The sequence below is a fragment of the Strix aluco genome, chromosome 16 (assembly GCF_031877795.1).
Source record: "Strix aluco isolate bStrAlu1 chromosome 16, bStrAlu1.hap1, whole genome shotgun sequence".
NCBI classification, from domain to species: domain Eukaryota; kingdom Metazoa; phylum Chordata; class Aves; order Strigiformes; family Strigidae; genus Strix; species Strix aluco.
The window spans coordinates 17,427,351-17,450,239 of record NC_133946.1 but is presented as its reverse complement, the minus strand read 5'-3'; the positions used below and the strand labels follow the sequence as shown (position 1 = coordinate 17,450,239).

The window sequence follows — 22,889 nt, the reverse complement described above, 5'->3', positions numbered from 1 at the left end:
TGTGTTGTACTTTGGGTTCCTCAGGGCCCATCTTTAAAAATATAAATGAGGAACACTGGTATGGTGAGAAGCTGACTTAATATAAAATTCCCAGGTGCTGATTTTTGCAAGTTGCTGCCTTTGTAGGAAAGTATGTAGTGATGCACTCAAATAATGTAAGGTTTTGCTGAGAACCTTCTTTCTGCTCAGCTCGGTAATCTGATAGGGGCTTAGTTCCTAAATCCAGTGTATATCAGCCATCACAAGCTGAAGGGAATCTCAGGAAATGCTTTCTGATTCCCCGGGTATTAAGCAGATTCCTTGTTCTGTAGCAATTACCTGCTCAGAACAAGTAAAGTTGTGTCTCCTTAAAACAGTGATATATCCCTGTTTATTTTCTATATTCCTTTTAGAAAGCAACAACAGCAGTAATCAGAGGGCACAGCACTTTCTGAGGAGCAATGACTTTCTTGGTCCTTCAACTGCTCCTTAGATCATTAGCTGGTCACTAATCTACAAGAAGTGTCCTGTTCTTTGATTTTTGTCACAAAAGTTATATTAACGAATGGTTTTAAACTTACCGATCTTCTTCCTTGGAAAAAAACAGAGTCCTCTCTGTATCTAAACTGTCCAGCTCTCTAAATGGCTCTGATTCATTCTTTGATTGTTTTTCCTCACTGTAAGGAAATAAACTCATTAGTTGAAAGATGATGGTTAGCAATTTTCCACTACTAAACTGGCATTCTTACAGATCCGCTAGCATGGACTTCTCTTGGACTTGCTCCACAGAGAATCTATCAAATGATGCATAATCATTACCTCTGCAAATTCTGTTTATATGTAAGGAGAAGGCTGAAGTCACCCACAAGATTCAGAGAAGTGATAATTGGCATGCTTCACAAAAATGGAGCAGGATGCTCAGTTTCCTCAAATTAATTAGGAGTTGAGCAGAAATAAACCCCTCAGTCAGTCCTAGAAGCCAATACCCCAATGCTCTGTTCCTGGTTACTCTTACTAGCAATTGAGAGAAAATGCCAGAAGCAGTAGGGAACATGGTGTCAACTCTTGCATTTCCAGGGAAAGGAGGCAAAAAATGTCCTCCACAGAACAAATTTGGAAAGGCTCTCTTTGATTATGAATCATAATTTAAACCTTTCCATTAAAACTTTGCCAAAATGTCACATTAGATTACCTGAATTTGTGAATCTGGCAGCCACTATGACAAGTAGGTCATCTTTAGTGATACCGACAGAAGGAGAGTCTTAAGTCAGCAGTGCCAAACAAGTTTTCCTCTTGCTTTTAAGCAATTTAGCAGTTAAGAAACATACATTTCATAATAGGATGTCATTCTATAATGCCAATTCTGTTGATTTATATATGATTCTCACAATATTAGGAGGTTTTCTTAAAGTTTCAGTTCCTGGATTCTTATGGCTGTCTGAGCATCTTGGCTGCTTTTTTTTCTTTTCTTTTCTGTTTGTTTGGTTTGGTTTGTTTGGTTTTGTTTTGTGTTGTTTGGTTTTTTTTTTTTTTAAGAAAACCTAAGATTCTAACCATCTTCACTGTGACAAAAAGCTGAAAACTGCAAACTCCAAAGCTATGCCTGCAGAAGACTAACAGAGACCTCATAAGATGTTGAATTTGAAAATCTTAATTGATTTCATGTCAGTCCTGTGTTTTTAAGCTTGACTTACAGTTATCAAGGTTTGTGGCTGATAATGCTGCTTTATGATGGCTATTTTTCTAGATAAGATGCTGAGGTTTGAACCAGGCATCTCCAAATCTAGAAGCAGATGGTGCTACACCTGGAGATATTCTACACATTACTGTGTAGAAACTGGAGCTGACAGAATTCCAACAGGCTTTCCTGTGGACTGTGCAAAATAGAAGTGATCTTTATGAAACCGTGGCATTGATCTTTTAAGTATTAGAATAGGCACTAGCACAGGACACACAAATCGCTCAGTCCCATAGAAAACTGATTTGGTTAATAGTGGTGCAGTCCTTCTGCTGACACTCTGAGGCAATATTACCGTTTTTATCATGTAGATGAGAAATTTTGAGTCTGGATATTTTTTATGGCTATTTTTCATCCCTTACTTATCTCTCGCACCCAAATAGTTATGTTTGTACCTGAATGCTATTAAATTTGTGTAGATTAGGAAAGGACACCAGAATCCACAGATTAGCTTCAGGATTTGTGTGCTTGTAGACATGTCTCCCCACCATATTTTTGTCAAGAAGGCCTGAAAGTCAAGAAAATAAGAGGTGGCTTTAACATCACAAAAACATACATGCAGATGAAGTGCACCTATGTTCTGTGGCTTCTAAGGCAGTGAATGTTCCGGAAACCTAAAGAGCAGGCACACCTTCAGAGCAAATAGGTGCTCTGGGCATCCTTCTGCAGATGTTGTTGAGTATGCAAAGAGTTATGAAGAGGACAGTGGAAAGAACAGCAAGTCAAGCGGAATTAAGCAACATCTGTAGTACTAAGAAAGTGCAAGTCAGGCACTGGGAGCTAAAAGCACTATCACTCTTAATTTAGCTTTGTATATATGGAGAGAACTCAGGTTGTGAGGACAAAGCTGAACAGTAATTTGATTTAACTTTTATCAGTGAGCTCTTCCTTGAATCTGAACAAGGAGTTACCTCACATCTTAGAGCAGCTTCGTTATGCCTCAGGCAAAAGTGCTTTCCTGATGCTTCTCTGTGAGCAAGGAAGGAAGAAAAAGCACAGGATGGATTAGGGGCTAAACCTCCTCCTCAGCGCACTGGTCTGCGGCCCAACTGGATGAAAGGGAGGGGAAGGGGGAAACTGTGTTGTTTTGTCAAGGATGCGGTATAACGCCCTCTTCGTATGGTGCTAGGGAGAGGGAAGAGTTCCCTCTGAAGAATGCCTCTTAGGGGAATACATTTCATGGGGTCGTTCAGTTACTGTGTTATCTTCTTTTGTGTCTACCATCATGCTGAAAGGCCCCAGGGCTAGAGGTGGTGAGGGAAGGGTCTGTCAAACTTACCTGGACACCGTCATGTGCAAAGAAAGACTTTGCATCCGCTTCTGTCGCCAGCTGAAGGCAGGTGGTTTTGTTCCAGTACTGGTTTTTCCTCACCAACAGAGCAAATGCTCTCTCCTCGCTGTTGTGGTAGCATTCACTAAACAGTTCTGCCAAATGAAGGAAACGTAGACAAACAGATGTTGTGATTTAAGAGAAAAAAAATTTTAAAAAGAATGTAAGGCAAGAGTGATCTGTGTAGGGCACAGCATGGTGGCAGCAAAGCCTGAGCACTGCCAGATGCTCCTTGCTGCACCAGAGACTTCTGCAAGGCTGAAGGAGTTGAAAAGAGCCTAAGAGTGCTAAAAGGAGATGGGAGGAGAGAGGAATGGTGCTGGACACAAGAATAAATTGCTATGGCTTTATGCATGTGTGTACATGCATTGGGGCAGAGGCCAGATGAAATAGATTTGCCTTGGTGAAAAAAAAATCAGTGTAATTTTAACATTCCCACTATTTGCAGGAAGGTATGGGTAAATCTCTTGATACCTTCCTCTCTCCTCTTTCTATCTGCATGCTCCTTTCTCAGTCTGGGACCTCTGACAGGTTTGGGTTCTGGGTTTTTTTCTTATTGCTGTTTGATCTGAGGAGAACTTTTCTTTCTCAGTTCCTCTACAGACAGTATAAGAAACTTCTTGGAAACATGTCAGTATTTGTTATAGTCCTTCATCTGTAGCTGCCTCATGTAGAGCTTTAGACAATATCAAACAAAACTGTATCTCTTGGGTGATCCTCTTACACTTTGAAGGGTGAGTTGTCACGCTGCCCCCACTCTCCTGAATAGACTAAACAAAAGCAGCAGCTCAGCTTTGCCTTGTAGCCAACTAATTCTTGGTTTTAAGACATAGCTATTTCATATAAAATAATATTAGACTTGGTAGTGTGTTGTGTAGTACTTCTGTTTCCAGAAAAGCTGGTCCTGGAGCTCAGAAACTAGGAAAAACAGTCAAAAAGTCAAGGTTTTCTCATTAGACAAGATCTGACTTCTTGTGTCTGTTTCATTCTGCTGATTCACTTGGTTATTGCAGTACCTTTCCTAGGTCAGCCTACACCTTGTTACACTGTGAGGGCTGGGGAAAGGATCAAGTTCACTTAAAACAAGCTGATATAGACTTCTTTTGCAGTTGATGCAGTATTTATCTTTCTTAAAGAATGTTCACTCTACTTAATATTGGCAGTGTTATCCGGGCCAGAAATTAAAATTGAGGATCTGATCTAATACTTACCAAAGCCAAGGAGTAGACTTCTGTGTATTGGATTAGGCCTTGTAATTCCATGACTTAATTACTCGAGCCCTGTGATTATATGAGAACCTGACTTTTATTTTTTTGTAAATAATAATGGTCCTGTGAGAAGAGGGGAAAATGTGATCTGTGTGTAAATAATGTAGCAATGGCTGCATGAGCCTTCGGCTGCTTGATGTGCTAGCTCTAAGAGGAAAGAGCCTGCGTTTCTGTGTGGCATACTTTAAAGCCCTCTGTTCTCAGCAGAGCTACCTTTAGGTACAGATTAGACTGAAGGCAGATCAGCAGAGAAGTTTGTGTGCAGATGTCTGGTTTTAAACCAGGCAAAGGGGAGAGAGCTTGGCATTCCGGCATTGCAGATGCCTGAATTCTTACTGCTGTAGGGAGGGGCGGCTTGTTCGCTGCGAAACCAGTCTGAGCCTCACTGCAGTTTTGCAGTGCAGTTAGCCCTCTTCTGGGTGAGGTAATCTTGAATTATTTTTAGCAGCAGAGACAAACCTTAAAACTTGTTGCTCTAGTGGCCCTTACAGAGCAAGCTTGATATTGCAGAAAAAACAGGCTGCTGTGAGCCTGGAAGTGTTTTGTTTATCTTGCCCATCGCTGTAACACACCTTGTACTAAGATCAGATACTGAAAATACCAATATGCAGGAGGGCAGTAATTTCTTCCATGCATCCCAGGGGCCAGTCTTGGAACACTCATTTTTCCAAAATGATTGGGTTTTAAGTCCTTCTGTGGTATTTGAATGTTTGGGACTGCCTGTGCTGCAAAGCTGTTAAATTATTCATGACAGTTGACCTTTTACAACTGAAACAGTATTTTTTTCACTTGCTTGCCTTCCAATGGCAGTTACTTCTTAAATTTTTGATGCTGTTAAAAAGGTGCTGTTGCTTACCAACAGCAAGCTGCTCATACTTGGCCTCTTTCATTATACGAGCTACTTCAGTCTCCGTCTCCAGGCGGGACATCTCTTTCAGGATCTTGCAGGCTGCCAGAGCTGAAGCTACACCCTCCTGACCCTGTGGGATTGAAAGAGGTGCTGCTGTTACCATACACTGGAGGGCATTTCTGAACTGGGGAGAGTTCACTAAGGAACACTTCTAACAAAAAAAAATAAAAATAATTCATGCATGTCTCCCCTTCAAAGAATCTTCCCTCAAATAGACTTGGAAGTCCAAAATGTCAATTGAAACTACAGTTTTGGTGATATTTGAGAATTGAAAATCACATATTGATAGTTCTTGTGCCTTATCAGGCTGGAGACTTCTGGGTTTGATTGACCTTAGAGGGGTAACCTGTTTTGGGGTAGCAGTCAAAGACTTAAAGGCGAACAATGCGTTATGGAAATAGAGCAAAACAGTCTCACAGTGCCAAGATACCTCAAACATGGCTGTGCTGAGACCCTGCATAAGGGCGCCTGGGAAAGGAGAGAGCACAGCTGGCAGAGGCACAACAGTGGTATACAGTAGAGAAACATGCCCTCTGGTAAGAGGGCTCCATAGACACAAGGCCCTGCAAGGTGCAGATGTGTCTGCACGCACACACACACACCCCCCCTGGCTGAAGGGTGCCAGATGCAGCCGTCTGGAAGCTCAGGGATGGAGCCCAATAGCTGTGTCTGGCTCTGTGGAGGGAGGAAAGCTGTGGCACTGCACTCCAGATGCAAGACACAGGGCCTCGGTTGTGGGGGATTGTAAAACAGGAGCCAATTATGCCAGCTTGAAGCTCAGCCTTTGAGAGTGTGATGCTGTTGTCACTTAAGCTGAAGATGCTCGATTGCACCGTCATGCTAGAACCCAAACAATTGACCTATTGTAGAAGGAACAAAACCTGAGACTGAGAGTGGTGATTCATCAGCAGCAAGGAAGAGGAGGGCCAACTCTGCAGCTGAAGTTAATCAGCAGTGTTTGAGGCTGTGCCGATGTACACGGGCTGCTGCTCTGCCCTCCCTCCCTGTCAGGCCCTCTGGCCCTGGCTGGCATGAGCCACACGGAGATGAAAGACCCTATAAATGCCACATCTCGTATTTTAGAAACAAACTTATCTGTCATCTGAGCTGCCAGGCTGAGCAAAAAACATCTCGTATACTTGAAATATGCCGATATTTCACCTGAAGCAGCTACAGCTCAAAGCTTACCATAGCCCAGAAATAGTTTGCCATCTTGTGCCGGTTTTGAAGTACTGCCCATACAAACAAATCCCTCCAAGGATTTTCACTTTTCTGGTTCATATCCAAGTGCCCAGGTAATCGCTTTGTATTCATTTCATCCTGAAATATGGTTTGTACAAATTAAAACCTGCTTTGCAGTCTCATTCCATGCAAATGACGTGATCTAAGCTGCTCTTGGCCTTGCTGGCTACTTCATATTCTTTGATTTTTCTTCTTCTTTTCGGTAGGACTGAGAGGCAATTAGTTCATTCTGTACTGAATCAAAGGACCCTTGTGTTCCCAATATAACTCAATATGTGTGAGAACGTTCTGGATGAAACCATGACTCCATTGAAGTCAATGGTAAAGCTCTCATTGACTTTCAGGGTTTCACTGCTGGTGTGTAATATCATACAAGACAAACCTGTGATTAACTAATCTGAGCTTGCTTTCAGTTATACTGGATTCTGCTCAACTGCTGCAGAGGACATGGTTTCAGAGAAAAGGGAACAAAAGGCATTTTATTTCAACAGAAATAAATCTCGCCAAGGCCCTGTACATGACAAGAATAGAGTACGTCAATACCCTCTTTTTACTCTTTCCTTTGAGAAACCTCTCCCTCATGCAGGGATTATTTTAAGTAGAACACTGTCTATTCCTTTAGCATTTGATAAAAAACTCTCCAGAGGAAGTATGGCAACTTAGGTCAAGTTGTGAGTTTTAAGTATATTTAAAAACTGCCTTTACATCTCTTGTGTTAATTAGAAGCAGCCAGAGTGGATTTTTTTTCTTTTTTAATAAAACAACTTTTTGTGAGATTATATTTTTTTAATCGCTTAAATGATGGGATTCTGTTCAAATTTATTTTAATGACATTTTTTGGGGGTGTTGGTGGTTTGGTTTTTTTCCTTCAGTTTGTCATGAGCTATTTAATCACCTGAATTGCATTGAAATCCTTGCAGGAGACACAGATATCCCGAAAGTCTCATCAGTCTTTGTAACCACTAGTTCTTAACTTGAAATAAGGCACACAATTTAGCAGCAGTGACACCGGTATCCCAGTACAGCTCTTTCTGTTGCCAGTGATAATGGGATTGAGCCGCTGGTGGCAGCCACGGGAAGAAGCTTTTAAAGGAACAAAGCTAGCAGGCAGTGTGATCTGGTATCTGAATTGGGCCTTATTTACAGCACTTGGCTTTAGCTCACTTACTGCCAAAGCCCACAAAGGTAAATGAGATTCGGAGGCAAATTTTTGCTTCTGTAAAATTTGTAAGTCTGGAGTCTGCTTAATGACTTCACAGGCATTCCCCCAAATTGTCTGTCCTTGTGAACAAAGAAATCCTGACTAGATTCAAACTTAGCTTTTTGTACTGCTAATTCATTTAGCTAGGCTTTATTGGAGCAAAAGTGATTGAAGCTCTTGAGTGAGAATTTTTTTTTAGTTGATTTTTTTTTTTTTTTAGTTTAAACAGTTTTAAGATGAAATTAGAACCTGGCAAATATCAAAAGGTTTAATTGTTTAGTTTGTCTAAAACTCTGATCTTAACAAAATTTCTCTATACCTCTCTGTTTTGAAATCGTGTGTCCAAACTTATTTCCCATGTTCTTGCAAGAACTTTGGTACTCATGAGTTTCAACGTTAAATATTCTGTCAAAATGCTGATATATCTATTGCACAATTGTGGACAGTGCACCACAGACCCTCCACAGTGGTACCCACCAGATGTTACCCTTGCCATGTGTTGGCCAGGGTGCTTGCCAGGGCCACTTCACACAGTCGTTCTTATTTCTTGCTGTGTGTTATGTCACTCACAAGACTATAATGATCTAAAGGTAGATATCATGTACTGCGCATTATTGAATATCCAATCTACTCCTACACACTATAAATCTGGGAATAGTTTTACAGACAAAGATTACCATTTTCAGACCTAGGGTGGAAAATGTCCATCACCTGCTTGTCTTTCTCCTAGAAAATATTGTCTTTCAAGTACTTCTGCTTGAAGTTCTCTATGAGAAATGCAGACTGCTATTTTTGTCTAATTACTCCATAGCAAACGTAAATCTATCTCTTCATATTCCCCATGTATCTTTCATTGAATCTGTTCTTACGCATGTGAGGCTAATAACATCAACAGACTCTTCTCCACGTGCAAGGTGCTAGAACGAGGAATGGTCTGTGGAAGCTGGGCTAGAAGAGTGCAAGGTACAGGGCCCTCTGTGGATCCTGAAACAGGCCATATCTTAGCACTAGTTCAAGGAACAGTAAAACCTTGCATAAAACCCCACATGCGGAGGGGGAGAATCACAACCTTAGAAATTCCTTTCTTTTCCTTTTTAATTTTGAAATTAAAAAGATCAAACCATTTTATCTGTAATAATAATGAGCTGAAAAAAGGAATAAGAAATTGAAGTGACTGTTTCTCTCCTCTTCCCTTCCTTGCCCCACCTCCAACAGCTAGACCAAGTTAAAATTGTTTAAATTCTAAATTGGAGGGGAGCAGGACTATGATGGAAGGTTGTAACTCACAGATTTCTTCTTCCCTCCATGTCTGAGGTCTTGATAGAAGCCTTTGCATGCATCATGGAGAAAATCCTTGAGGACTCTAGAGACCTCACTGAGAGTGAAGAGTGGGCACATCTCCTTCTCCTGATGCTGTTGACCAGTGGGTCCTGACAAGGTCAGCTTGCTTTCTTCATGTTTCTTCAGTAGAAGTTCATAAAGGAGACATTTCTGAGAAATGGAACAGTAGAGTCTCTGCAGACGACTATATGTCAGGAATTCAGATATGTTAGCCCCATTGTCAATAAATAATTTTACGAATTCTGGTTTGTCATTGACCAGAGCATCCATCATCACTTCCTCCAGGTCACAGGACTAGATTGAAGGGAAAAAGAAAAGAAGTTTTGGAGGCTGATCATAGATGGATGAGATGGGAAGTAAGATTTCATATGAGGACATGCACATTTTATCTTCTGCCAGGTCAACAGTAGGTACAATGAGAGAGAGCTAGAACTCTTTTCATTTCTCTGTGACAAAATGTCTGTGTAAGCATTACTGTTAAAATGTCAGCACAAATAGAATATTGTAGGAGAGGAGTTGTGGTGATGTTAGGCACCCACCGCACTGGGTATTTATACAGCAGTTGGAAACAGGGACATTCTTCCTACCATCTTCTAATGGTAATATCTGCATGCTTCTTTTGCTTTGTAAGCTCAGGTTTGTTTGCTTTGAAGGTTTGTACAGAAGGAGGGAAGATTCTTGCCCCCAAAGAGCTCAAGAAAGAGGCTGTAACCACCAAATTATTCCTCTATCTTTAGCCATTATCATGTAGGGGACCAGAAAGATAAACAGCCTGAGGAAGAATACTACCACTGCCCAATCTCTTAGTGGAGAACACAGGTAGTGTTAAAAACTGAAGCCTTCTCTCAGGATGTTTCAGTGTCCTGTATGCATTGGATTATACACCGATTGTCCTCTAAGGCAATAAAACCTGGTACCTTCCACTCCACGTCACCATTGAATATTTCACTTTTTGCTATGTCCACTCTATTCCAGGCCACTGCCAGCTTCAGTTCATCCAGATACTCCTGAGCCTCCTGACTGTGACTTTTACAGGCTGGCAAAAATAGGAAAGGCAAATAGACTCAGTACTTTACACTTGTTATGTTTAATTCAATATAGTATTAGTAATTTGATTAGCAATATAAGCTCTCTTTCAGCTGTCACAGATCTGTGGGCTGCTTAACCAGGAACTCTTCACAGCATTGGTTTTTTCCTAACTTAAGAAATACTAATATGAAAAAATATTAATTTTTGCTAGCTGAATTCTTTATTAAAGCATTAAGTTTAAAATGTCTGTAGGATTTTAAGATGGACCCTGGCCTGCAGAAAGCGGGGGACAGGACTGGATGTTGTTTTTGTCTTGTTTCATTTAGCACATTAGAAATGTCTTTTTTTTCCTCATGCTAAATTTAAGCTAACACAAACAATTAAGTTAGCACAAACTAAAATGGGTGGCAGAGCAAGTAATGTCTTCCTTCAGAAGATACAGTGAAGATTTCTTATAGGAGAAATGGATTGTTTCTGGAACTAAGGCAGTTCAGGTCTACTTGTGTTTTTTTCTTGGGTTTTGTTTTTTTTTTTTTTTAATAGCTTGTAACTGGAATAACTGCTCCAGTGCATTTCAGTTCTTCTATAACCTCTACTACTAAGACAAGCAAGTAGTGAAATAAAGGAATGTTTAAAATAGTACTATACAATAGCATGAGTTTAAAAAGCAAACACTAGTTTAAAGCAAGGTTACAAGAGCTATGGTAATTCTCACAGTTAATTTGTCAAACAAGAACTCTGCATCAGAACTGAAATCTGATCCAATGGCCAACTGAACTGGACAGGAAGGAAATACATTTATGGCATAGAAGTCAAGACAAGCATTACGCTGTGCTGTGTTTATTGTTCTTACCTTTTACTAAAGCTTTTAAAATGACCGTGTCTAGTTCTTCTGAACCATCCTGCTCAAAGTTGTGCAGAGTTAGAAGATGTTGGTGTGAAACAATGTTCCGAATCTATTGGGAGTTGAAACAAAAATCATTTTATGCATTGTCCTACTGCTGTATTTTAATGCCTAAGAGCCCAGTGGAGATCACCCATACACTATTTCCCAAAAACTTATATTCTAATTATAAACTGAAGTTTGGCAAGAAGACAAACATTAGTTTCTCATATATAAATAAGTCCTAAGGCAAGGAGGGACTTACTGCCTTTTCTAAAATCACCCAGCAGGACAAGAGGAACAGAACTTAGATATCCTGAGAATGAGAGCAGTGCTTTAATTAAAAGATCCTTCCTTAACTCACATTCTTATTTGACTCATAGTCATGCTGTGACCAGCATACCACTAGTTTTGTTTTACCTCTTCCTGCTTTGACATTTAAGTTTTGCTCTCAGAGCTGTTTATTTAAAAGCATAGTCTCTAAATCTTCTTTGAGTAAAAGTTATCAAATATTGATATATACAGTACTCTTCTGCTTCTCTATTTATTGAGTTTTCTTTCTCGCAGCACAGTTGCACTGAGACTTTGTGAGCATCCGGCAATATTGCTTCTAGATGCCCTTCCATCCCCTTGTGTTAGTGATCTGGCAAAGTTCTCTCTAATGGAATTAATATGTGAAATTCTTAAAGCTAAGGATTATGGCAGGGACTGCAAAGAAGTAGTAGTGTGTCAGGTTGAGTGGACTTGATTTATCGCTGAGGCACACAGTGCTCTTCAATCTTTACATAAAGACAATCTCAAAGTGGTTTTTTGTTTCTTAAACACTTCTGCATAGTGGTTTAAGCCCAGCAAGTGTGCCTCAAAACAAAGAGTAAGGAAAATATGTGAATCTGGTTTGTCTTTCTTTTTTAAGAACACACATAACTGACAATAGATGGGAGAGTTTCTAAACACCCTTCATTCTTTTTAATTTATTCATGCTTATCCCCAATTAGGTTTCCATTTAACAGCTGTGGATCATGAATTAGGTCTCTTCTGTCACAGCTGCACAAGCTCCACAGCTGTGGAATATAAATAATGCTTCATGTCCTCCAGAAGGACTGTGGGGTTCCTGGGTGCTGGCTGTTACTTGAGGAAATAATTGAGGAAGGACAGAGCCCTAAGTGTTCAGCTGAATCACTAAGACAAAGTAGTTTGTATGATCAACTGAGCACTTGATTTTAATGTTAGAGAGGTATGCTATGACACTAGTGTCAGAGCACTGGAGTACCCAAAACTTCTGGGTAGCTTCTTGTCAAACCTGTACTGAATGGACTACCGATGCTAGAAATGGTAGGAGAGAACTTGTGAACATGATGCATGTGATTATCAAACATAAGAGCTCACTGTTGCTGTCCACTGGAGAATGTCCTTCCACAAGAAGCTTTCTGCAGGGAACTTCTCCTTAAATTGCTTTTCAACAGCTTCTGGCATGATAAGCTGTGGGTCATTCATGAATGCAGCTAAGATGTCAGCTGTACCTCCAGACCCTGCTAAGATAAGCCAGGGAGCAGAATTTTCCAAACCGCTGCAAATTCTCTGTAGTTTAAAAAAGTACATTTTTAGAGTTCATATATGGAAAGAAAATCTTATTCAAAAGAAGGATTTCTTGCAAATTAGGTATAAATATGTACCTAAACCAGATTCACTATGGAGTCCATCCAGACTCTGCTAAGCTATCAGGATTTTGCTGGCTCTGTAGCAGGTCATCCATGTATAGACCCCTGACTATACTTCTTTTCATGATGCATCTGCTGAGTAGCTAAGCATCCTGACTTCCCCTCCCCACCCACCGCCCCCGCCCCACCACCCCCCCCCCCCCCCAGCAGTTTGTGTTTCAGCATGGTCAAGTGCAGGAGGAGCACTATACAGAAATTCTCATCAGGCTCTTCTGGCTGCTAAACCTGGTGATATGTTCTGAAAATCAGGAATTTGCCTGTGGGGGTACAACATTGGGCCACAGGAAAAAAAACACTAAAGCATGGAAACTACAAGAGTTAAAGGCTGATGATTCTCTTACTTGTGCAATTAAAATGAGTCAGGCAGGTTGCTGAGACAGAAAAGCAGAGGCCATGGCATCATAACTGCAACAATGACTATTTGCTGCCAATCTGTTTCTTACTCTGGAGTTATGCAAGAAGCTAATGAGACTCTAAGAATCTAACAACTGATTTGCTTGTTGCATAGGTTGTGGGGGTTTTTTTTAGTTTTTTTTTTAACAACTGTTGTAGCCCTTGGTGTGCATTATCCAATTTGTATTTAAGAAACTGACATTCTAAAAAAGTGCAATCAGTTATCCGTTCCCAGCACCTGTAAATTTAGGGCAGCTCTAGCCAGTCACCTTTGGTCTCCAAGTCACTTTGTTCTTTAAAACTTTGAAAAGGGTTTATAGGTTGTGCTATGTGATTTTTTTTTTTTTTTTTTTTTTAACACCCAAGATACAGAACGCACTGCCGTATTTAGCTTCTAGAAGGAAAGCTCAAGAGGTGACATAGTCCTAGTTTAAACAGCGAGATTTCTAATAGCAGTGTGTGTTTTAGTCCAGCTGACAAAGATATGACAAGATACAGAGACTGGAAACTGAAACTAGAAAACATCACCAGAAATGAGTCGTCATTCTGAAAGAGGTTGCTAGCTTGTGTGGCAGAGTGTCATCACTTGGAAACCTTAAATTATGGTTAAATGTCTCTCTAAAGGTAGAGTATTCCTTTTCACTTGAGATTATATAAAAAAAAAAGTGCCACATGGACCTACAGGCTGCTACAAAGTAGCAAAATAAAATAGCCAGTAGAAGTAAAATAGAAATCAAAGAGTATCTCCTAGTTAACAGGTTCTTTAAGTTGTAGAACTACTTGGGAAAAAATGAAAACGGACCCTTCACTGAAGAAGATACATGATTGCTAGCAGACAACTCACTAGCCTTCTATCCTACAATGTATTTTTGCTCAGTGGAACTAGACACTATAGTTTTAAATGGCCTATCTAGCAAACCTGGTCCTGTATTTCCTCTGAGCTCTGTGACAGAGGCAGTTGTCTCACTGCTGCTGGACAGCATTGAATGATGAATCTTTTCTTTGGTATGTGATCTCAAGTAATAGCACAGAATTTCTATTTTGCTAGATCTAGAGCTGGCTTCTGCAGGTTTCTTTTGGTTGTGGATTCCTTCTTCCCACTGTACGAGCTGGCAATGGAAGCTTTCATGATCAGCTGGTGCCTATTCAAAAGGAAGTATTTCTCCCAAACAAATACTGGCAAATTTAATATTAACAGAATTCAGTTCTTAATGGTGTGTATATCTGAATTTTGACTTTATGTAAAGTGCTAATACACGTATTTGTCATGCAGCCGAATTTTCCATAAATTACTTAGCACCAGTTGATTCTTCTAAAGTTGCAAACAGCTGCTTACCTCAAGTGTGCCTGGTCCTCCATTTACCAGTAAGCAAAGCACAGGGATCTCAATGCTACCTGTTCCTGTGAAACAGATGGTTTAATTTTTTAAAATTCACAGCTTTCTCAAAACCACTGTGTTTTTGCCAACCCCTTGAAAATACTTCTCCTGTTATGTGCTGTTCTGGTAGGTACCAAAACGTGAGCCTGCAGATGGCAGGCAACTGCAGAAGCAAGGGGCAAAGGAAGAAAATAACCCTGTGGCCTGGCAGATGGGGTCCTAGTCTAAGAGTCAGGACAAAGACACCTTTGCCTCAGATGTCTTGTGTGATCCCTGACAAGCAGTTCAGTCTGTTCTTACCTCAGTACACCTCAGCTGCAAAACAGGGATATTGGCACTTCTGTCATAGCATTGTTGACTTTTTTAAGTCATGTATTTACTGCAAGGTGATCAGATAGTGGAGTAAACGAGCTGCACGAGGGTTCAAGACAAGATTGTTAGGTTTTCAGAGAGGCAGCTACCGTTATTTATATTAAGATACAGTTAGAAGTGAACAGCTGTCAGTTTGTCCCAGGTGTTATGCATGTGCCTAGCAGATGTGGCAAGATGTAGTGAAATCCAGGAGAAAAGCCTGATAAAAGGAGGATTTAATATGAAGAGGCTGACTGTGTAGACCAGCTAGGGTGACATGAGTCAGATATGAGTTGATAGGAACCATAAACTCTTTACTCTGCTTAAACAGCTTAAACTTTCATTCAGCACAGTCTAATGTGGTGACTATTAATAACATAATCTTATACATTTAAAAGAAATGCTAATGAAATATTTAACATGTCACGGCAGCAGGGGAAGAAATGATGTAGGCATCCCTGTCCTCAGCCATCCTCCCACAGGGGACGCTTATTTCTAGATGGTTTATACTGTAAATGCTGAACTCTGTAATCCAAAAGTGACTACAGATTGGCCTGAAAGAGCTCAATCAGAGCAGCAGCATCATGAGATGAATGCCTCTTTCACTTGGAAGATAAAAGGCATTTGGTTCAAAGAATTTTTTGATGTTTCCCTTTGTAGATCTCCCAGAGCAGAGATTGCCACTTACTGCTTGTTGGACCTGCTGTGGGATGATTAGAGATAAGGTAGAACTGAGCTGTAGCCAGGACATGCTTGGCAAGTAACTTCATTTGTTTTAGTGAATGGCATGGCATTGCCATACCTCTATAAGGTGATGTTCTAGTTTGAAGAGTGACCTCTGTGACTACAGGTCCCTCAGGATGTGTTTATGGCTTCAGATATACTTTATTTACCGTAGATTTAGATAAAATTTAGCTGGGGGTGGGGGTGGGCAGGGATTCTGACTTTATGCTGGAAAGGTGGGAAGGCCTTAATGGCGAAGAATATTCAGCATTTCAAAAATTTTCTCTGAATGACTTCTAGATATTTTTTAAAATAGGGAAATTCTGCATGACCTTATTAAAGTGTTTTCCTTCAGTAAAGCCACAAAGATTTGCTCAGTTTGAATATAAATGAGCTTAAATGAACGACATTGGTTTTGTTTATAGAAGATACCACTGAATTCAGTATGTTCCAGTGAAATATTTGTCAAATGAATCAGCATTTTTTTGACAGAAAATTGTTCCACTGAGATTTGTTCAATCAGATCTGGTTTGCAAGCAGAAAGAGGCTGCTTTCTAATTCTCGGCCTCAGCCTACCATTGCAGTCCACCTCTGGTCTTTCCTATCTGAGTCACCAGATAACCATTCTGTGGGTGCGTTCATGCTCTCAAGTACATCTGTGAAACTATACTATGGGCTACGTAATTGAATATTCCACTGATGCATACAAGTGCAAGTAAGTGAGCTCTCCCTTCTGTTTCAGCTGCGCTAGCACTGCAGGTATTGCAGAAACAAAGGGAAGGTAAAAGTAATTGTATTAGCAATACAACTGAATTCTTTCCACAAATAGCAGTAGGAGGCCTGCCCAATACTCGGTTCTCATTATAAACAAAGGTCATGTAGATTTAGATGACCATTAGATGCTACGTTGTTTACCCAGGATAAGATTTTTATCCTGAAATAAATACGGCTTAAAATATTTCAGAGGGCTTTGGAACAAGTCTTTTCTTCCAGCGTGGGAGCAATTCAAGACCCTGTGTGCAAGAGGGGATAAAAGTATACAACAATGAACATCCATCTCTTAGAGCCACTGGTTAAGGCACTCAAATCTGGATTTGTTTTCCATTTGTTGTGTTTCAAGGAAATTTGAGCTATGCTTTGAAGATCAGCTTTGAGCTATGTTTAAGGAGATGTGAAAAAGTCAGGATTTTTGGTTGAAAGAGCAGGTTTCTCAACCTCAGAAGTCACCTTAGTTCTGCCTCTTATATAATGACAAATGTGTTTACTTGATCTTGCCTATGTAGATTATTGTCCAGTTTGAGAACTGGATTTGCCTTTGATAAGGCCAGGGGCCCAGAAGTATCACTGTAACATCAGTATTACTCAAGTTAGCATGCTTATACAGAGTCACCTTACCACCATATCCAGTACGCTGTTCTGAAATATGCTTTTCCAAGGTGAGACGTAGCTTAGTGGTTCCGTCTGGCTCATCTGGTGTTATGTGATCCACCAAAATAAAATGGGAATGGTTGTGGTCCAGGGAATATGGTGGGCCTTGGATATTATCATCTGATTGGTAGTGTACAAGACTCTCATTCTGGAGAGAGGAGGAAAGATGTTAGTGTTCTCTACAAAACACAGTCCACGTTTTTATGTGCTTCATCTCCATTTTTGTGTTGTCTGCACCATGACATAGCACACCACCTTTGGGACACTTGAATAGACTCTCTTTGAAAAGGGTAGAGAAGGACAACGTGTTCCTCCCGAACGGTGCCAGACTTGACAGGACTGAAAGCTGAAGTTCCTGAAGGTTCCCTTCTGGGCTCTGCAAAATATAGTGACATCAGTCATCATCTCTGGAACGTAGGCATTCATTCTGAGGTTTTGGAAATGTTTGTTGGATAAATAGAAAAGGACCATGAGACCTGATAATTGTGGATGGAGCTGTAATGTCCTGGAGGACTAAAGTCTCAGCCAGTATAAACAGGGGCAAAGCTGTTCATTTCAGTAGCGTTTTGCCCATATTTAGCCCAGTAGATAAGTTAGCCTGCTATATGTCCATATCAATTTAAATGCAGCTTTATTTCATTGACAGGGTTATCTGAGGTCTAATGGTTATTCTCAGTTTGGAAATTGCATTCTAAAAGAGTGAGTGACAGGTAGATTTTAGAAAGTGTGATCTTATTTTGGGTGAGGGGCGTTGTATCTTGAAATTATTTATGAATGAATTTTTGCATAAAATCACTATCTGTGTAAAACAGAATCCCCATTATAGTCTTTTGTTCTAAGGATTGTGCTACATATGGTCATCCAGACACACATTTTTTCAAGCTCCCCTTACTTCCTTAATAAATCTTTCTTACTGTTGTACATCCACTTTGATCATTCCTAGCTGTAAGCCAGGCTGTAAATGCCTGGTTATTCTTTTTCATCTTCATAATCACTGTCCTGTTGCAAGTAAACCAGATTAAAACAATTGTTTAAAATCTGCATTTCCTTCTATCGTGCTTCTCTTCCAACTCCTGCAGCCTTTGAGTTGATGAACAAAACTCAGAGCGTCAGCTTGGCTGTTGGGCCTGTGTATTGCATTTTCCTCTCACTAATTTCGTGGACACAGACAGGTGTTAAAGCCTTTCCAGACACAGCAGTGTAACTAGGCAAGTAACCTAGCTGTCATTAAGGTATGGCAGAGAGATTTATGTTCTGGTTTTTAAGAGCCAGATCTTATGTAGAGCCTTTCTTAATCTCAGCTTTTGGCAGTGCATGCTAAGAAGAGCAGGTGCCCAGTGGAATCCTGGGGGAATTCCAACCCAGGGGTTATCCAGGTTCTTCTCCACAGCTAAGGCTGACGGTGGTGAGGCAGTGAACGTCACCAGGAGCTCATAGCAGTACTACTAATGCATTAAAAAAAAAATTAAAAAACCCAGAGGACAAGCTCCTTCATGCTGCGGGTAGAAGAGTTGAGCACACTGCATAGCATTCCCCTAAGTGGCTTTCTGAAATGAAGCTGCATACAGTCCAACTGGAGAAATCTCCTTCAAAGCAAGGTGAAAAAGGCTATAATCAGGTGCGTTCCTATGGCTTCTTTCCCTGTCAGCCACTCTGGGAGGAGTAGAAACATTAGAGGCTGTTCCAGGAAAAAATGCAGTAAATCTGCACGTCATTCACAAACAGCAAGTGCAACAAATTTTCTTTACCTCCCCTCTATCTGTATCAAGAAAGCTTCTTGACACAATTAATTTGCCTTCCAATTTTGTTTTGACAGAGGGCGTGCCTATCTTCTGCTGCCATGTAACATTAAGCCTGCTCGCCAAGGATCTGGCCTTTGGTTAGGACCCGGAGGCACAACAACGAATTGAAAAAGGCCCGTGGGGATTTTCCTATTTACTCTCTGAAAATGTGGAAGCGATCTTTCAATGTTTAAAGCATACCATTAACACAGAAGAGATGGGAGGGATCCACTGATACCAGGGCTTGTTTTTCTCCTTGCTAATGTGGATTGTTAGCTCTGTTTTATACAACAAGCTGCTTGTGTTAGTGCCAAGTATAAAAGAACTGGGTTTAGATCAACATCCCTGTCTGTAGTTCCTTTGTCCTAAAGTTACTGACTAAAATCCAGAATGTCTTTGGGTGGAAGCAGTGCCAGAAGTCATAGGGTCAGGAACACTCTACACAAAATATTCCTTGACAAAGATTTTGGGTTTTAGTTTAGGGGGAGAAAAAGTAATGCATAAAAAGACCAGTGCACTTGTTTTGTAGCTGCTAGTTGGGAAAGATCCAGATGCATTTTGGTCACTTAGCCTGGGAGGGAGGTAAAATAGTTTGCATTTGCCAAAACAACAAAATGCAGTGAACTGAATTCTTTCCCCTGAGATCTTTTCAGACAAGGTCAGCCACACAAATAGGTTCAAGTCTTCCAGCTAAAGAGTCCCACCTGGTACACAGGTGGACAGAGCACACACGTAGCTGTCCTCAGCAAAAAGGATGGAAAAAGGGGAATCCCAATGACAATAAATAGCTGATATGGGCTGGCAGTCTCTCAGTTGCTAGCTGGTACTTGCTAGCCTATCTGAGAGAAGAACTAGGTGTGAGTTCGAAGGGCTGTGTTTGTCACTTGTTTCTTAGCTTCTGCAGGGAAGTAAAATAGCACAGGGGAACTGTCATTCACTGTCATTACACACCTACTTTACTGTTATAATATTTTCCTTAGGAAAGACTCTATATCCAGTGACAAGGAAGTCATGCCATAATTTTTTTTTTTCTCTACCTCCAGGTCAATTAAGCATCAACTTGTCCTGACGTTTTCAAGCAACTGTTCTGTTGGGTGAGGTTTTTTACTCGGTGGTTGGTTTGGGTTGGTTTTTTTTTCCCCCCAAGAACTTTGATTGCTTTGACCTGAATGCCAAAGTCCCCAGAGCTCCCAATAAGTAGTCAAAATGCATGGCCAGCATTTTTGGCCTGGTGTGTTGAGCAAGTTTTTGCATATTAGACACCAATTCAATGACTACTTAAGAAAACTTGGGCTTGAAATATTTATGGCTTGTGTTCCATACTAGAAAAATATACTTTTTACAGTACTTATGAAATAGCTTGGAGTAAGCGCTTCTGGCAGTAAGCGGACGAGAGAAAAAAAATATTAAAGGTACTTATGATGCCTGATTTTTTTTCCTGACGTTCGTCCTTACTCTGGTCGCTGAGCTGATGTCCAATGCTGTCACCTGCTGGATATTTTCAGAATTGCTGCCAAGTATACTGAGTGCACAGCACACAGAAACGTTAGGGTCTAACAATTCGTCCAGCTCTTTATTTCTGTTTCCCCCCAAACACACTTTAAACCCCACTTTTGTTTTTAAGTTAGATCAACGTTGTTCTGACTACTACTTCCAAATTTTGTAAAGGGGCAGCTTACTTCTGAACGGTCCCGTCTCATGAGTAGAATAAGCAAAAAATACCTTTGTGTCGTCCAGAATTTGTCTGTGCTGAATTTTTCTGAGTGAAGTTATTCCTATGGCAATCACTTTTACTCTGGATGAAGTACTAGCCAGTGCATGATCTCGGACTGCTTGCACTAAGTATCTTGTTATTCCTACACGTAAAGCACTGGTAAAAATCCAGGCACCTGAAATTATTTTTAAAAAATAGTTAGATAATTTTTTTTTTATAATTGAACATGTTTGTGTGTCAAGTAACATTGCTTGCACTACTGGATTTAAGGTTTTTTTATATAGATAAACTGTAGACAGGTCTTGATGGACTGTAACTTTTAGAATTAAAATACATACAAAGTATGTAAGACTTTAATAAGGAAAACAAGAAGAAATTATATGCCCAAGCAAATGTGCTTCATATGTGTGATGCAGCGTTGCCATCTTTACCCTGATGTCAATACACCCATCAAGAATGCTGTGTCTAGTCAGAAGTCACCTACTGCCTAAATATGAGCAGAAACATCCCTATAGCAAGCAGGTCTGATTGTTGCACAAGGAAGAGCAAAGGGATGGGGTGGAGGAAGTTGTTGGCTTGAACTGAGGACTAAACAGTCCCGTGCAATCACCTGGTAGTGGAAGAGCTGGGGCATAACCTGCCTAATCTGGTGTTCTCTTTCTCTTGTTCTTGTGTGTGCTGGAGAGTGAAGTCTTCAGGAGAGCAGGATTTACAGCAGTATTATTATGTTGACAAAGAATGTGGAGAACCCTAGGTAAACAGCGAACCAACCTTTTTCAAATATGTAACGTAAAGGAACTAGAGATCTTGATGCTGTCCAGTCTTAAGTATAGAAGGCAGCTGGAGCTAGAGAATATCTGTGTGGTCCATAAGTACCAAAAAGAGCTTCGGTACTGGGCTGTTTGATTACACAAAGCAAAACTGTTACAATCTTGTCTGAACCAGTGAAGCTAAACCAAGAGCTTGCAGTGAAATGCTTACAGGTATTTTCACTTCGTTTTGCAGGTATTTTTATAAAGTTAAGGGGAAAAAAAAAAGACATCTTAAATGAAAGCCACTTCCATTCATATTCCCAGACACTGATTGGTTTGGTTTTGTTTTTAAATGCTTTTCACTAATCTTGTCATTCATGTGAACAGGCAGGGAGAAAGCAAGCTGTGACTTATTTTGTGTTATAAATTACCATGGCTTTCTGGTTTAAACTTGAGTCTAGTCATAGTCTAACAAAGTGTGTTCCACTCTTAAATTTGAAGAAAACTATTTTCAAAAAATAAAAACTATTGTAACATGATTTTGACTGGTAGCTAAAAGGTGAGAATGGAGAAAACAAGAATTCTAAGTTTTGACCTAAATTCACTCTTCTTATCAAATTGCTATTCTCTCTTAAGAATTGTTTTTTGCTATGGCATCAAAGAGGAACAGTGTATTTGATCCCATCTCATGCTATCTTTCTAGTGTCATCTCTGAGGGAATAACATCAGGTAAGTTTATACTTCAGGAATGGTTGCCTAAAGTAATTTGGTTTGAAATAACTTATTTTTGCTGTTTCTAATACAGTAACTTTCATTTTCAAAGCTATTTAAATACAGGTTGTAGGCTGCATTCAGCAACGCCTTGAACTTCCAAAAATAATTATGTGAGCAGGCCCACTGACATTAAAAGATCACCGGATGCTAGGTGCCAGCAGGGATATAAATTCCTTCTTTAAAGCCTAAAGCACTAACCTGTGCTTTGAGCTGCCTTTGTAAGTCCTTTTTTTAAGGTGTCCCGTAGCCAAGGCTTCATCTGGAAATTTTCTTCTTCCCCTACTAAAGAGACGACCAAATTGGGAGCAGGTAGCTTCCATTTGTTGAGCATAACTTCGAATATAATTCCAGGATGAACGGTACTTGGGACCTTAATAAACTTCAAAAGACAAACAAAAAAACCACTGAATAATAATGGGACAGTAGGATACAGTAGATACATTATTCATGGTGAACGCAGAGGGAAATTTATCATCAACTTTGGTTACTTAAGAAAAAATTATTTGAGCAAGACCTGACAGAGAACTAAATACTAGGATGAATTTAGCAGGCTTCTGTATAACTGCCATCTCCCTAACTGGCTCGGTTCCATGGGTGAATTTTATGTTGCAGACTGACATATTGTGCTCTCCTTTTAATGTTGCTATTCCTCTTGAACTGCCTTCAGTTCCACGGCAGTCTGGCAAAGCCAATAAATTTCTTGGGTGTTTCTTGTTTCTGCACTAGCTGAAACATTTACCTGATTTCATGTGTCTGTTTTTGAGGACGTGTTACCTGAATCTATGGCTTCTATCCTGTTCCGTATATATTTTGGCTTTGTGCTTAAGACTTTATGATGAAACAAAATCTTAAGGTGGATTTCTGATCCTAGGAATTCCTTCTGCTCTAGCACTAATGTATGCAAGGGACTAGTGAGGAGGTGGGTCTGTTCATGTACATCCTTCTCTGCATATTAG

General features: G+C 40.3%; 1 protein-coding gene across 1 annotated transcript in view; it reads right to left on the bottom strand.

The window, feature by feature from the left end:
- The window catches only part of TRPM5 (transient receptor potential cation channel subfamily M member 5), a 51,898-nt gene that overhangs the window by 15,843 nt on the left and 13,166 nt on the right, over positions 1–22,889 (bottom strand). The window contains exons 5-17 of the mRNA XM_074842386.1: positions 22,132–22,312; positions 20,416–20,582; positions 16,880–17,060; positions 14,369–14,433; positions 12,308–12,499; positions 10,892–10,994; positions 9,927–10,045; positions 8,956–9,303; positions 6,414–6,545; positions 5,172–5,295; positions 2,997–3,142; positions 2,113–2,225; positions 561–656 (exon numbers count right to left, since the gene is read on the bottom strand). Coding sequence (XP_074698487.1) covers positions 561–656; positions 2,113–2,225; positions 2,997–3,142; positions 5,172–5,295; positions 6,414–6,545; positions 8,956–9,303; positions 9,927–10,045; positions 10,892–10,994; positions 12,308–12,499; positions 14,369–14,433; positions 16,880–17,060; positions 20,416–20,582; positions 22,132–22,312 — 1,967 coding nt within the window. The remainder of the gene's footprint in view (positions 1–560; positions 657–2,112; positions 2,226–2,996; positions 3,143–5,171; positions 5,296–6,413; positions 6,546–8,955; positions 9,304–9,926; positions 10,046–10,891; positions 10,995–12,307; positions 12,500–14,368; positions 14,434–16,879; positions 17,061–20,415; positions 20,583–22,131; positions 22,313–22,889) is intronic.